The sequence below is a fragment of the Cavia porcellus genome, unplaced genomic scaffold (assembly GCF_034190915.1).
Source record: "Cavia porcellus strain 051 isolate PalLab524CR breed Dunkin Hartley unplaced genomic scaffold, mCavPor4.1 scaffold_22, whole genome shotgun sequence".
Lineage (NCBI taxonomy): Eukaryota > Metazoa > Chordata > Mammalia > Rodentia > Caviidae > Cavia > Cavia porcellus.
Window position 1 is genome coordinate 65,779,999 of NW_026947505.1, and position 16,263 is coordinate 65,796,261.

A 16,263-nucleotide genomic window follows, 5' to 3' on the forward strand; every position below is an offset into this window, starting at 1 on the left:
ATGAAATTCTTTCTGTGAGGAAAATAGGCGAATAAAAAAGATGTAGGGAGAGTGATAGAAACAAAAGTAAGTCTACCATTTGTTGTTCTGCATGCTTTCATTCAAATGAATAATATCACAGAGGAAATTATTCCCATCAAGTAACTGTCAAAACTAACAAGGAAACACATTTGGTGGAATAAAGTGTCCACAGGAAGACAGCTCTCCAAACATTTTTTAAACATAAGAGATGAATTAGACATTATCTTTATAATAAATTTTTCTTGTAATATGCATTAATTTTCATTTTCAATTAAGTTAAGTCTAATGTTAGCTAACAAACCTGAGGTATATACATTCTTTCTTGTACTGAGGATGGTGATGCTATATCTACCATGTGTAGCAGGAAATTTATACTATAATTTAATCTCTTGGGAATTATGTCCCTTAAGTGAAACAACTTTTAATCTCTATGGTAAGACAAAATAAAAATTCACAAAGATGCTCACATGAGAAGACACAAAGTATAATTGATCTCACTGGGATAACTTGGTAATTTTGAAGACTACTTTAAACTCAGGAATCAGCAGAATTACTTGTTTTATTTCAACCCAAACTTGCTTCTTTCCTTACATCATAATCCATTGTAGAATTCTATACTCCACTTTTAAGTGTGTGAACCACCACTCACAGTTCCATTATGAAATACCTTGAATGTTTACTTTTAAATTTTGAGTAGTACATATTTGCAGTGAATGTGCTTGTATTCGTCGTGAGTGCTGGATTCATGTACATAACACATCTTCTCTCCACAACCCTTTCCTCTCTGAACCTTCATCTTCTGTCTAAATTCTTTTCCCTTTTCTACACGATCTATTTCCCTCTTTCTGATTATATTTAATTTTTCTCTTCATCTTATTTATGTTTTGGGTTTCTCACATGAATTTTTTTATAGATTTCATTTTTTCACAGTGTTACAGAAACCTGTTAACTTGCTGAAGGGCGGAATACTTAATTCCTATCAGACTTCCTTCATGTAATGAAGATATTAGAAACAAAATTGTGCATACAGATTTGTAATTTAATTGCACACCACAAACACTTATTTGTTGCAAGCTATTCTGAATCATATTCAATTACTCATTCATTTAATCTCCCAATAATCAATAAAGGACTAATTTTGCTTTCATGCTTGTCTTCCAATGGACACAACAGAAGTACAGACAATTGTTTTCTGGACAAAGTTCAAGTAAGTTGCAGAAAAGCAGTGCCATCAAGGACTCTGGGTTTTGGTTACATGAGTGTGCAGAGAAAATAATAAGACCAGAATGAGGGTTGGTCCCACTTTCCTGATTCAAATCCTTGCTGGATGGCATCCAGAGAGAGGCTTTCAAGGGTCCCTGCTGGGTGTCCTCTCCCCAGGAATATATAAAATAAGTATAGGAACCCTTCCTACTTGACTGTCTCTATGTATTACTAGGTGTGCACATGGCTTTTCAATGTGTACGTGTTCAAAAATCAGTTTCATGTAAATGAATCACTACCCTTTTAACTAATATGCAACAACATGTTTCTAAAGTTGATCTGTCATAGACTACAATAAAAATGAGGAGGTATTCTGATCCTCCATTCAAATATAAGCTTTGTATTTTTAAAAAGGAAGCATAAATCAGCCAATAACAATGCATTGCCTTCCTGACTAACAGCTATAGGCTAAAACAAAAGGGTAACTTAGTATATTTTTTGACAATTGTAATGTTTTGAATCATTCTATCAAGGTGCCTTAAACTCATAACATTATTTTCTGCTTCTTTCATCCCTTGCATACTCCTTACTTTTTTATTGAAATATGTATTAAATTATTTTTCTTAGTGTAGACCTACATTTTTCTGTTACTGAGTTATATTCCTCACATATACTTTATATAAACCTAACTTGTTATATACAGAGATGTGTATCTGCGGAGACATTTATTGTATGTGCAAAAACTTTAATGGAAACAGCCAGCTCAGACTGCAGAATTCCTCCTACATATTAATAATTTAATACTATGTCTCAGCAGAATTGTTAGTCATCATAAAACTTTCAAACAACTCTCCTTTGAAAATTCCTTGGTTTTGTAAGAATCTGGCCATCTCAGTTATAGTCTTTCATATAAGAGGAGAAGGTATTTTCTGAGAGTGGGTTGGGATGTAGAAGGAGAGAAAAACCCAAACAGCGCTTAATATCAAAACACTTTGGACACTTATGCTGCATTTTCAGAATGCCTGACAAGTGCAGATAACTCATCTTATGCATTGACTCTTAATGACTCTGAAAGGCTTGGTGACATGAGGGTTAATTTAAGGGCAGACTACATCACAGTGAAGCATAGAAGCCATCCAGGGTTCTTCATTGGAAATGGCATGAGGCAAGCTATGCAAATGTTTTTGAAGGACTCCATACAGTGATTTATACCGTCGACATGAAAACAAGCTATTCCTAAACATGCCATGTAAAAACAGCCTAGTTGTGAGGCAGGATGAATGAGGGGTTGAAGAAGTCAAACCATGAAACCTGGTCATAACAGTGAGTGGTGGGGAAAGCGCTGGAACACTGCAGTACTGTTTCAAACACCACAAAAGCTAAGCCCAAGGGAGAAGGCAGTGAGATGTGGACTCTGTGATCTGTTGCCACACTGAACTGGTTAATTCTTTCCACAGTATGAGGAGTTTGTGACCTATCTATATCAATCTCTTTGGACTCTGAACATATTATACTGATTTAAATCCTAAGTGGTTTGAAGACATATCTTAGTAAACTACTGTTATCCTCTTGATTGGCATGAAAATTTGCTGCTATTGTTTGGAATCATTAATGGGCCCTATGTGGTTGGTCAACAGCTATCACCTTCAAATCGTCTAATGATGTGATGATGTCACTAATATGGTCTTGCTGGATAGTGGAGATTGGCTGAAAAATTTCCTATTATTTTATATCTATAGTATTTTGCAGTTTTTCTTGGTTTCAAATTTTACCAATAGTCCTAAAATTTATACAGTTGTTCTTACTGTGGCAGCATCCGAAAGAGGAAACCTATGCTATGATCAAGACAGAATGCTGTGTGTACAACCCTAACAATATCAATGTCACCCATAAAGACCAAACTAACACACTTTCTGGCAATGTGCCACCCTTGGGAGACATAGTTTGGATTGCTGGGCTTTTAACAGAAAAACGGATTGATTAAATGGTGATTATTATTTTCATTTGTTAAGTTTTCTCCACAGTTCATACAGGCTTCTCTCCTGTAGCTGTAGAGTCTTCTAAAACAAAACAAAAACCAAAACAAACCAAAAGAAAAAAACAGATGGATGGTCGTGCGGCCTGCCTCCAACACATGTTGAACCACATAAAGTATCAGGGCACACTGCAAAAAAGGATATTTGGGAAGGTTTTAAGAACCATTAATGATGGTGGAATGTAAGGGTTCAGCTTGATACATGTACATCCAACAGAACTAGCTGATCCGGGTCACATTTCAAACCCCATAGAATGAGCAAAGCTTGGGCCAGGGGTTTAGCTCAGTGGCACAAGCAACTGCCTGGGAAGTGTGGGGTCGTAAGTTTGATCCCTGGAACCAAAACAAAAAAGAAAAAATGGGTTGAGGTAGTAGAATGACATGCCAGCCCCTCATGCTGGATTTTTAATAAAACCAGTTTTTATTGTTTCTTTTTTTAAAAGAAAGACCAGGGTCACTATATATAATTTCGCCTTGAAATGAAAACATTTTTTTGCCTTGGTGCTACCCAACATGATTTTCTCTGCAAGTCTCTAGTAAATTGGACTGTCTGCAGTCAGTCTCGGAGTAATCCACCTTTCTTCAGACTCTCCACCCCTTCTACTGCTGGCAATAAGATTTTGCACACAAAGGTTTACTAAAATACCAGTGTGCAAGGGAAGCATTCCTTCATTGTGGACATCCATTTAAGGCTGGGCTGGGTTGTCTAAGATTTATGGATGACTCACTCCCTCTGAGCTTTACTTCTTACCTTTGCATGAGTTTCTGAGAAAGTGCCATCTCCAAACCCTTCCCGGGCCCTGGCCAAGGAATGTCATCACTGATCGTTCTCTTCTCGTAGTGGTTGGTTTCAGTCTAGCCTCAAATGTCTGATGAGTTCTGCAAGATTTTAAAGCCTTAAGAAACCTAATAGTGAGAACTAAAGTTTTATTTTTCCCTAACATGGGCACAAACCTGTTTATGGTTTGCTACTTCTTAAATTGAAGCCAGAAGTCTGATAATGTTAGTTTTTAAAAAAAAATACAAATAAGATTAAACATGTTTCATTTTAGTCATTTTATTTTATGTGCTTTGATTCTCAAAAACTGACAGTCTATTACCATAATAAATGTATGCATATTATGTAGATTTTGCTAAAATATTTTACAACATTAATATTACAAAAAATACAACATTGTGTTTGAAGATTTGTTTTCAAATGGTCAAATTTATGGTTATTGAATCTGTGTTATTTTAGCAATAAAAATATCCATCCATGGGTAATTTTGAAAATTAAAATAAATAAAAAGTAAAATGTATCTTTCTAAATATACAAGTAAAGCTTGCATCTCTAGAGTCTTCATACTTTCTATTTCATGATTTACAATAATATTGTAAATGATGTATAGAAGCAGAATGATGATTATTGTAATGGTTACTGAAGTAAGTACAAGTCATATTATTTATTATCATAAGAAATAAAACGTCAATTTCATACAATTTTAGACTTCAAAATAATATAATTATAAGGTGTATGATCCTGGAAAACACAATTTAAGTCTTTAGTGACAAAAGAAATAATATGAAATCTGATGATTCATGGATTTCAGATTAATCATTATTGAGCATAAATTAACTAGATAGCATATTTTCTGAATTATAAATTTTATAAATTTTTGTTTCCAATTTAATTTCATGAAATATTTTTAATTTTATGTGAAAATTTAAGCAATTAGTTAGATATTCAAACAGATATTTTAAAATCATATGAATAAATAAATGAAATAAAAAACCTAAAACATCCTCTATATATGTCACTTATAGAAGTCACCTAGGTACGATTAAATTTCCTATTAGAGAAGGACAAACACAGAGCTTCATATCAATTTTTGCTGAAGGTGCCAGTGTATTTGCCAATTTACCTCAAATTATTGTCTTGTCTATGTCACCAAAATTTTAATTCATTGATCAGAGCTCTTCTACAATATATGTCTCTACTTTCTCAGAAAACATTAAGAGATAATGTCTTTTACTGAACACAGTTAACTAATTCAGAGAAGGTAGCTAGAATAATGAATTTAAGAAAGATCAAAATTTCATCCAGATGCAGAGTATATACCACAAGCAAATTATGTAATGGAAGCTGCCTAAGTAAATGTTAAGTTGGACCAAAAGAAAAAGAGAAGTATGACATATTAGCAAAATTCTAAATTAAATAACTATCTCAGGTCTTTTTCAAGAAACATTACAATGAAGAGAGATTAGCAAATCTTCCTAGTCCATGCAGCAGTCCCAGAATTTATTTCTCATCCTGGCTGTCATACAGTATGACAGCTAACTTAACACAACCTCAATTCCAATCAGGAAAGTTACTCCCAGTACTGATCACAGCTCCACTGATGACTGACGAAGTTTGCCTATGAGATCACCATGACGAGATTTCACCTGTCTTTCTTTAGGATATTGTGAATATTTCTGCTGATGACTGTAATAGACAAAAAGGACAAAGCATCAAACCAAATGTATCATGTTTGTTTCAGTCAGTGATGTAAAAAAAAGCACTGAAAAATTTACTCTTTCACCCACACATTTGCTCTCCATACTGGAACCATTTTCTTTCTTTTCTTTTCATTCTTTTTTTTTTTTGGTAGGAATTGAACACTCACTGTTGCACTTGCTAGGAAGACACTTTAGCCTCTAAGCTAAATCACCAGCCCCTCTAGAACAGTTTTCTAAAAGAAAAATTTAGAACAGTTGAAATGTTTAATTCAAACATGCCTTCCTTTCCATACCTTACCATATATATCATATGCACAACATACAGAAAGTGGTCAAGATACTACTGAAAGCATAACCACAATAATACACCATCAGCCTACAATATTCTCTATACTCCTGAGTGAGGCCCCACTCTGAGTAAAGTCTCACTGCTAAATGAATCTGCTACATTTTCAGGGCAAGTTGCAGCAGCCCGAGACCATGAAGAAATCCCTCTGATACTTCCAATGAGTCTAAGATCACTATCAGCATCTACTTTGTCACTGCTGTCTTTCCTTAGCTGCCTTCCATTTCTCTGTTATCAAAACCGGTTGTTGTTCATTTCACCTTCACTCTGAGTTACCTGGAATACAAGGGTGGTAACATTTCCCCAGAACACTCTGATACAGCATACCAATGAAGGTGCCTACATTAGCACTGGGTGCACATATCAACTCAGGAACTAAATTACATGGCATCATTTTGTAGACAAAATGGAAAGCTTTTGTGGAATATAGAAACCAAGATGAATATAGTTTCTCTGACCTAAGTCTCATTCGTCAAATTGCAAAATGATTTTATTTTCCTGAAAACACAAAGCCACTTTACAAAATGAAATCTCAATGTACAAGTTTTTTCTCCAAAAACAAATTTGTTGTGTAACATTATGCTACTGCATATAACCAACATGAAACAGTTTTGTGGTTATTATCTTGCGGACTGTGTCCCTCACTTCCTTATTTCTCATACTGTAGATCAGGGGGTTCAGCATGGGGATCACCACCGTGTAAAACACAGAAGCCACTTTGACTGTGTGCCTAGAGTTCTTGGAGTTGGGCACACAGTAGAGGAACAGGATGGTGCCATGGAAGATGGCAATGGCCGTCAGGTGGGACCCACAGGTGGAAAAGACTTTGCTGTGTCCCCTGGCTGATCGCATCTTCAAAGTGGTGCCGATGATGAACACATAGGACGTGAGGATGATGAGCAGTGTGCTTATCTCGTTAAAAGTGGCAACTGTGAAAAGAAGCAACTGACTGAGCTGAGAAACAGAGCAAGAGAGCGATATCAGCGAAGATAACTCACAGAAGAAGTGATTGATTGTGTTGGAACCCCGAAAAGATAACTTCAAAGCAGAACACATAAGTGTCAAGGAGCAAACTATTCCCCATGCGTATGATCCAAACACCAGCCAGGTGCAAAGCTTCTGGGACATGACAACAGTGTAGAGCAGTGGGTTGCACACCGCCACAAAGCGGTCGTAGGCCATCACAGCAAAGAGAACCAGCTCAGTCACTACAAAGGTGCAGAAGAGAAAGAACTGTGTCATGCATGCTGCGAAAGTGAGGCTTCTGTCTTCCACAAGTAGGTTCACTAGCATCTTGGGAGCGATGATAGTAGAATAGCAGAAATCTGCCAATGAGAGATGGCTGAGGAAAAAGTACATTGGGGTGTGCAGTCTTGGGTTAATTCTGATGATCATAATCATCCCAAGATTCCCTACCACACTGAAGCTGTAGATAGCCAGAAATAGCAAGAAGAGAGGAACCTTCAGTTCTGGGTAATCTGAGAAGCCCAAGAGGGTGAATGTGGCCTCAGAAGTTACATTTCTCTGTGTCAGAATCATGCTTCCTTTTGTGAGATCTGAAAATCAGTCTTGGAAATAAAATATGGAAAATGATTGACATATAGACCATTCTTAACTTTCCTCTCTGTAGAATTTAGGGTGAGACATAGATTTTTTAACTATCCTGCTATTTGCAAGGTGTCAAAATGGAAACAGCCAAAGTTTCAGTAATAGAATCGTTACACATTATTTTCTTAAATTATTTTTATAATATTATAAAATATATTTGCAGCCAAACAAGTGACTCCAACTACTTGAGTGGTAACAAATAATCAAATTCTTATGGAAAACATTCAAACATCACTGAATGTCATGAGTTTAGTAAATAAAAATCTAGAAAATGAAATAACTTTTCATATTGGCCTTATAATTACTGATGAAAAGTGAAAACATTTGAAATACCTTATGCTTATAACTTTTCATTATATAATTTTGTACCTAGTATTTCAATCATTCTTCATTATGATTATTTATGTAAGATATCAAAGCCATTAACTGCTTCTGATTTTAGTTTAACAGTTAACCTGTTGAACTGCTGTCTTCTACAGATGAACAAAGTGAATATATAAGAAGCCATGAGTTGCCTGATAATCAGAAAATCGAGGTTCCTCCACTGTTAGTTAAATACTCATCTCTTAATGGCAGGCTCTAACTTGTATAACAAATAGGTATCTTGACATTTAACTTTATAAATATCACATTGGGTACCTGATTTTGTATTTCTTTTGACTAACTTTTATACACTGTTTATATTATAAAACTATGAAAATTGAAAATAACGAGGGTCACAGATATGTTGTTAGTACTGTCATTAAGTATGTACAGATAAAATGGCATTCAAAGAAAATTTCCCCTGAAGGAGTAATTATGAAAAAAATCTTCATAAACATAAAGACACTTTGTTTTTCTGTCCTCTTCTCTCTTCTGTAAGATCATCTAGAACATCAGTGTGTTTCTCCATTAACTCTCACAAAAGGAGATGGAAATGTGAGGATCTCTACACGCTCAAAATAATTTTTGAGAAAATAGTCCTTATTACACAGAGATTATTCACATTTATCTGACTGGTATTCAGGTATGATCTGCACATAAATTGCAGAACCCTACTTAAATTTAACTTTCACCAAGATAAGAGGGAGTTCCAATTATTTCACAAGATATATACATACTAAAATTTATTTTTTATCTGAATTTCAAAGGTTAATCTGGCCTTCTATAGTTTTGCTTGTAAGGCCATATGCATAACTCACTATCACAGAAGAGTGCGAAAATCAACGCATCCAGTTCTCCTGGACTGGTCTTTGCCCTGGTGAGCTAAACTCTTTGTGAACAAAGAATTCCTTGATTTGCACACCTTCACAATGCAGACCTACTACCCAGACATTTCTGATAAGGCTATTTTGTTTGCTTTATTCCAGTGATAATGTCCAGGAGATTTTTCACCATGCACTTAGGGAAGCACATCATCTTAAAAGGACCCATGGTCCTAATTGTTCAGATATCCAAAAATTTAAACACTGATAAGAAGGAAGTATTTTTCAGTGTATTCTCACTGTCCTAACTCCTTCTTATTGTTCTATTTCAGGGCTTCTAAACCTCAAGTGTATTTATGTTCTGCACCAGATGATTCTTTGTGAAGTGAAGTTACCTGTGAATTGTGTAAGATAGAGTAAAATCTGACCTTCACTATCTGGATAAGAGTGTCACTCACTCCATGTGCTGTGAAAATAAAAAATGTCCCAAGGCACTTTTTGAGATGAAGGGAAGATTATATAATCTCCAGAATTTAAGAACTACTATTGCATTTTCTTTATACTGGTAAATTTTAATGATTTTTTTCTGTCTGATTTCAACGTATGGCTAAAGGGAAATTTACATATCATGATTTTATGTTTCTCAAATAGTATTATTTTACTTATTAATGAATATATATTATCCTTAAATCTGAGCAATGCAGTATTTAGAATCCTCTTTGTACTTTTTCCACTAATGAAATCAATTTTTCCCCATATTATACAACTTTATTTAGATAAAATCCTCTTTACTGCTTCTCTAAAAAAGGTCATTTCATTCCTTTTAATTCAATTTCATTTAAACCTCTATGTTCTTTGCAGGTAATTCTAAAAATTCGCAGGTGCAAAGGGATGAATCTGTAGATGTGGACATATTGCTGAAAATTCTCAGACCTCTCTTCTGCCCATGCCCAAGACACTGAAATAGAGAAGACCAGCTAAGCCAGATCATCGGTACAAAGATGTACAAGAGTACACCACCTGTTACCTGTATATGCACACACACCATGTCTATAATAGCATATATTTTTCCTAAACTATTTTCTCATGAAGAATCTACAAAATCTGAGGCATCTTCTACATACCTTACATGGGAAGCATCACACATGTGTTCTGAGATCTGGAGGAACAAACTTGCCTGCAGGAAAGGCAGCCTCCATCTGCCTCTGGAGAGCTTTTCTGAAAGAGAAGCTAGCCTTCTTATCCTTGCTGCAGCTCCCTGTGCATATTCTAGAGAAAATGGATTGCCGATTCCTCCAGGGGAACCCAAACAAGCAATTAAAAGTAATGACTTATTTATGATGTAATTCTCATTTCAAGGAAAAATTATGAAAAATCTCAGTGGCTTAGAAACATGTTTTATGGAACCTAACTTCACTCAATGTCATTTCTCTCTGTTCCCAGATCATTGTCATAGTATCCAATTATCATCATTATTGTTGTTATTATTATTATTATTTTTTGTCTTTTTCTTTTTTATCGGTACCGGGGATTGAACTCACGACTGTCTGGTTGCAAAGCAGGCGCTTATGCTGCTGAGCTAAATTCCTAGTCCCGTTATTATTTTGCAACACGAAGAAAATGTCACTGGAGCTACTTATTTAGTATTCAGCCTTAAACATCTGTCTTCAGGCATTGCCAAAGTTAATTGCTTCCACATAATATAACCACAATGAGTAAAAAACTCTGATTCTGCCTTTAGTTCCCTCAGCTCCTTCCTTACATTCTTGTGCAGTATGTGTACACAAGATATCTCCACCCGTGTTGAGGATAAGGCTGTGGGGGCTTGGCACTGTGTCCTTGCAGTCCCCAGTGCAGCTCAGTCTGGTGAGCCCAATCTGTTAAGGTGGCTCATGCTGTTAACAACAAGTATTCTCTTTTTTTAGAGAATAATAATATTATCACAATATTGATCTCTATTTATTATTTAGTGATAACTTTTCTCTAACTTGCTCAAATGCCAATTTATATAAGATTGGAAATTTCTGATTAGTTTTTCTGTTACCATTTACACTTATTTTGATTATATTTTATACTCTTTACACCCATAAAAATTATTGTATATGTATGTTGCACTGCCTTTAAAACAATTATTTAAAATTTCAGTTTATATATTTGTTTAGACAGGCATAAAATATTTTCTTCTGGATATTTCCCACATGGTTGGGTGAAAGGAAGAGAAAGAGGACCATGCAAATATAATACTTCCTCCCAAAATAAATGAATTAAGTAACAATAAACTAGATTTAAATAAGTGAATTCTCTAAATTCTTTGCCAGCCTGAATGACTTTGAATCACATGTTTGTGATGCAGTTTCTGTAAAGGAGCCCCACGTCTTCCCCACTGGATTCAGTATTCTCATTCTCACAAATTTCGGTATCTGTAAATGCCGTATATCTATAATTGGTATATGCTGTTTTATGGAACTGCTTACTTATGTACTGTTTCATTAGCCTCTTTTTATTAATTTTTTAGCTTTGCATTACCATTTCTACACATAAAGACATTACCAGGTGTGAAATCTGCTGTGAAATTTTTTCTTTCAGATCAAGCTTGCTATTTTCCAACAGTCACAGTTTCTGTGATTCTGTGATCATCAATCTGGCCACAGTGTGACACCTTGCTCTGTGTACACCGTCATTGGCTTCCACCCCAATACAAGGTGGATCTTTGCTGACTCCTTCCTGTGATTTCCCTCCCTTGTTTCTGTATCTACTCAAGAATGAATGTGTACATCTGTGAATGTTACAAGGCACAGCACCTCACTTTATTTCCTGTAATATTTGCTCCAAAGTAGATCTTCATGTTAAAAGCAAAAATATGTTCATTGTTGGACTTTCTTTTAATTACTCTAGCATGAGGAGAACACAGGTTGTACTATCCAGTCTTTTGGACTTCTGTTTATATATTGGAACCTTATTCTTTAGCCTAACCTTCAAATAGCCATGAATTGAAAGTCTTGGGTGAGATAGCAAAGTGTAGTATACACGTGCAATAATACGGACTCAAATGTTCTTCTTGCTTCTTGATAAATTTTAGACATTTGAAACCCTAACATATTTAATGCAGTCTAAGGTATTTTTTCATCTGTCAGTCTCTTTGCATATAAAGATAAGACTTAATAGTGAAGATAGCATAGCATCCTAAGTTAATTCTAAAGAGTGATTTATTCTAAAAACATAAGTGCCAGTGAACTAGGTGCAGTGATGAATCCCTGTAATCTCAGTACCTTGGAGATGAGGGAAGGAGGACAGATTTGAGTTTGAGGCCATCCTGGGCTACACAGTGAGTTCATGACAAGCCTGAATTATATAGTGAGACCATAAAATTATAAAAATACTTAGTGAAAAAACAAGGTTAAAATTTAACTTTAATAAAAAAGTTCCATCTTTAAACAAGTGATTGCAAATGTAGAAATTGGCAAAAATAACTGAATTTCCAGGGCTAAGACATGAGATGGCATCTCAGCTGAGACCTTGGGACTCAGAAAGAATTACACCTTTCTGGAAGTGAAGGTGCCAGTCTTGCATACATCAAGCCACCCATTGTATTGATAATTAGAAGCCTTTCTTGCCTGAAAAAAATTACTCTGTCTTTTCTTCCAGTCAATGCCTGCAAAGTTGTGATCCCTAGAGTTCTGTCATGAGTCCCACCCATCTCTGTGATTGATATGAATAAAAGTCATGAGCTTTTAAATTGTTGTCTTCTTGTTTCAAAGAGAACACTGGCTATCCTAGAACTTCTCAGCTCCAAAACTTTTTGTTTTCTTTCTTTTGCATCCATGTACCATACTGGGTGGGGGACCTGAAACTTCTGTGGGGGTTTGGCACTGAAGAAAGTTATTATTATGGTCACGTTATTTTGAAATTTTGATTGTTATTATGTTTATTTCATATATAATTACATAAGAAACCAATTTGATAATGATTTAAAATAGAAAGATAAAATAGGAGCAGGGTGTGGTGATCTACACTTATAATTCCAGTGCTCAGGAGACTGAGGTCAGAGAGTTACCTAAAGTTTGAGGGTCACCTGAGCTAAATAGTGAGTCCAAGTCCAGCCTGAACTATAAAGTGAGACCCTATCTCAAAAAATCAACCATCCAAACAAAGAAGAAGAAACATTAAAAAATAAAGTGTTTGGATAATAAATAGCTAAAGAGGAAGTGATTTTTTTCTACTATATCAAATGATGTTTCTCTGGGAAGTCATGATTTTACCTTTTACAACATATATGGCCTCTATATCATGACAAATTTTCATTGAGATCACAAAGCCACTTATGATATTAGATAAAAGCCAGGCATTATGATTTCTTTTCATACAAATTTGTCATTTATTTATTCATCCTTGGAGAAAGGATGTGAATTTTTGTGGAATAAATGACCCAATCTGTTTCACTATTATCTTAGTAATCCAATGTCCACACCTATCAGTATTTGTATAGTTATAGAAATAATTTTCACATAATTCAGGTAATCATTCAAAACATGTCCACTTTACAAAACCCTGGCATGCAATCTTACATGCTTCTCTAGTACATTATGGCAAATTTTATTGAGTCTATGTAGTACATGGCTTAATGATGTTACAATTTTATAGTCATGAGTTTCTCAATTGATATTGAAGATATGTATTTCCAAGAATGTAATTTATATGCTGGCATATAATTTGTGTATTGGATATATATATTACTATGTAGAGTATATCTCATAAATTTAAATAAGAAAAGAACGTTTATGACATACATTAGTTCACTTAAAATACATACTGGAGAAGATTTTTAAAAATTAGCTTTCCAAATTTCTTTTTCTTAAATTATACTTAACTCAACTTCTCTAATAAAATATTATAAATTAATTTATTGCATTTATATTTTCATTTATTTAAATCAAAGTGTTTAAAATATCTAGCAAATGTCTTTGACAATTTAGTATTTTGATTGAGTAAAACTCATTGTAAAATAATTTCTTCACTATTCAAAATGTAATTTTAGTGTAGTTTGAATATAATCAAAGTTACATTTAAACATTTTTGGTAATATATCTTTCACTTAAAAGTATTGGCTTACTTTTTATCATAACAATCATCTGACTATAGAGAATCACTAATTCTCTAAAGCAAATTGTCCTCTGTCTACTGGAAGAATTTTGAAAGTAAAAATTTTATTCATATTACATTTCTTTTAATTGATACATAGAAAAACTTTTGCAAATCCTAGTGAAGTAAAATAAGGGCTTGAGGCACATATAATCATGCAATGTTAACGTCTCTTTAAGTATATCTAGCTTCTCAAATACCAAAAACTTATTTTGATTAAAAATTTCATAACACTTCTTTTTAACTTTGTAAAATGTGTATTGAATTATTACCTTGTGGGAATTGCACTAAATCTCCAGACTGCTTCAGAAATTATGGAGAGAATCATAATACTGATTCCTCCAAAACAGCAACAGCAGTAGTTATGATTGTATCTTGAATCTATTCTATTGACCTTCAGGTCTTTTTTAATTCCAGTACCATGTTGATTTTATTACAGTAGCTTTGTAGTATAACTTCAAGTCAGGGATTGTGATGCTTCCTGCCTTACTTTTGTTTCCCAGAATTGCCTTTGCTATTGTAGGTCTCTTCTGGTTCCAGATGAATTTTAGAAATGATTTATCTAGATCTGTGAGGTATGCAAATGGTATTTTGATTAGAATTGCATTAGCTCTGTATAAAAATTTTGGGGAGAATGACCATTTTCACAATTATTTTTTTCTGAAATTCTCTTGATTTTCTTTTTCCAAGAAATGTAATTTTCAATGTATAAATATGTTGTTTCCTTTGTTAGATTGATTCCAAGTATTTCATGTTTTTGGATGTTCTAGGGAAGTCATGTTCTCCTTATTTCTTTCTCAGTGAGCTTGTGGTTGGTGTACAAGAATGCTGTTGATTTTTGACTTGATTTTGTATTCAGCTACATTTCTGAATGTCGTTATTACATTTAAAAGTCTTTCAGTGGAATTTTGGGGTGTTCTATGTAGAGTGCCATATCATCTACAAATAAGAATAATTTCTCCATTTCCTATCCTTATTCCTTTTATTTCTCACTCTTGTCTAATTGCTTTGGTTAATATTTTTAGAACTATAATGAATAAGATTGATGATAATGGATACCCTTGTCTTGTTCCTGATTTTAGGTTTAAAGTTTCAGCTTTTGTTCATTTAGTAAGATGTCGACTGTTTATTCCATGTGGCTTTATCAGGTAGAGGAAAAGACTATCTGCTCCAGTTTTCTGTAGGGTTTTTATCATGAAAGGATTTTGGATTTCATCAAAATCTTTTTCTACATCTATTGAGTTAATCATGTGATTCTTGTCTTTGGCTCTGTTAATATGGTATATTACATTTATTGATTTGTGTATGTCAACTCACCTCTGAAGATCTTGGATGAATCCCCCTTTTCATGATGTATAAACTTATTGCTGACTTGTTACATTCTCTTTGCCAGTCTTTTATTGAGAATATTTTCATCTCTGTTCTTTAAGGAGATTGGCTTGTAGTTCTGTTTTTTGAATGGGACTTTCTTTGGTTTTGGAAATAGAGTAATACTTGATCCCAGGAATGAGTTAGGGAGAATTGCTTTCCTTTCAATTTCATTGAAGCGTTTGAGAAGTGTTTGCATTAAGTCTGCCATACATATCTTGTAGAGTTCAGCAGTGAATTCATCAAGAACAGGGATTTTATTTTGGTAAATTTCTAATTATATTTTCAATTTCATTAACTGAAATTGTTGGGTTCCTCAGAAATTCTGCACCTTCTTGATTCAGTTTTGATAATTTGTTTGCTCCTAGGCATCAGTCCATTTCTTCTGTATTATTGAACCTATGAGAGGAAAGGTTTTTGAAGTAGGTATTAATGATCTCCTGTTTTTCCACAAGGTGTGTAGGGATTTCATGCTTTTCATTTGCTATTGAATGTATTTGACGTTTTTCTTTCTACTATTTGATAAGATTGGCTGCTGTTTATCAATTTTATTGATTCTTTCAAATAATCAAACAATTCATTAATTCTTTGTATTGTTTTCTTGGTTTCAATTGCACAGTTTCTACTCAGATGTTTACAATTTCCTCCATTCTTTTGGGATTGACTTGCTCTTCTTTTTCTAGAAGTTTTAAGTGCAGCACTAGGTTGTTTATTTGTGTGTTTTCATTTGCCTGATATGGGGGTGTACCGCTATAAATTTCCCTAGGAAGACAGCTTTCATTGTTTTCCACAGGTTGGAGTAAGTTGTATTTGCATTTTTATTTAATTGTGGATATTAATTTCTTGTTTATTTATTCTGTGACCCATTAATTTTTTTAGGT

At 34.2% G+C, this 16,263-nt stretch overlaps 1 protein-coding gene across 1 annotated transcript; it reads right to left on the minus strand.

Moving 5' to 3' along the window:
• Nucleotides 1-6,665: 6,665 nt before the first annotated feature.
• Nucleotides 6,666-7,622, minus strand: LOC100716154 (olfactory receptor 5D16-like). The gene has a single exon (XM_003467448.2). It carries the CDS (start codon nt 7,620-7,622, stop codon nt 6,666-6,668), a length of 957 nt encoding a protein of 318 aa, XP_003467496.2.
• Between the last annotated feature and the right edge of the window lie 8,641 nt (nt 7,623-16,263).

What these genes read in the sequence shown, in the direction of transcription:
- LOC100716154 (XM_003467448.2), bottom strand. Translation starts at nt 7,622, where the DNA reads ATGATTCTGACACAGAGAAATGTAACTTCTGAGGCCACATTCACCCTC.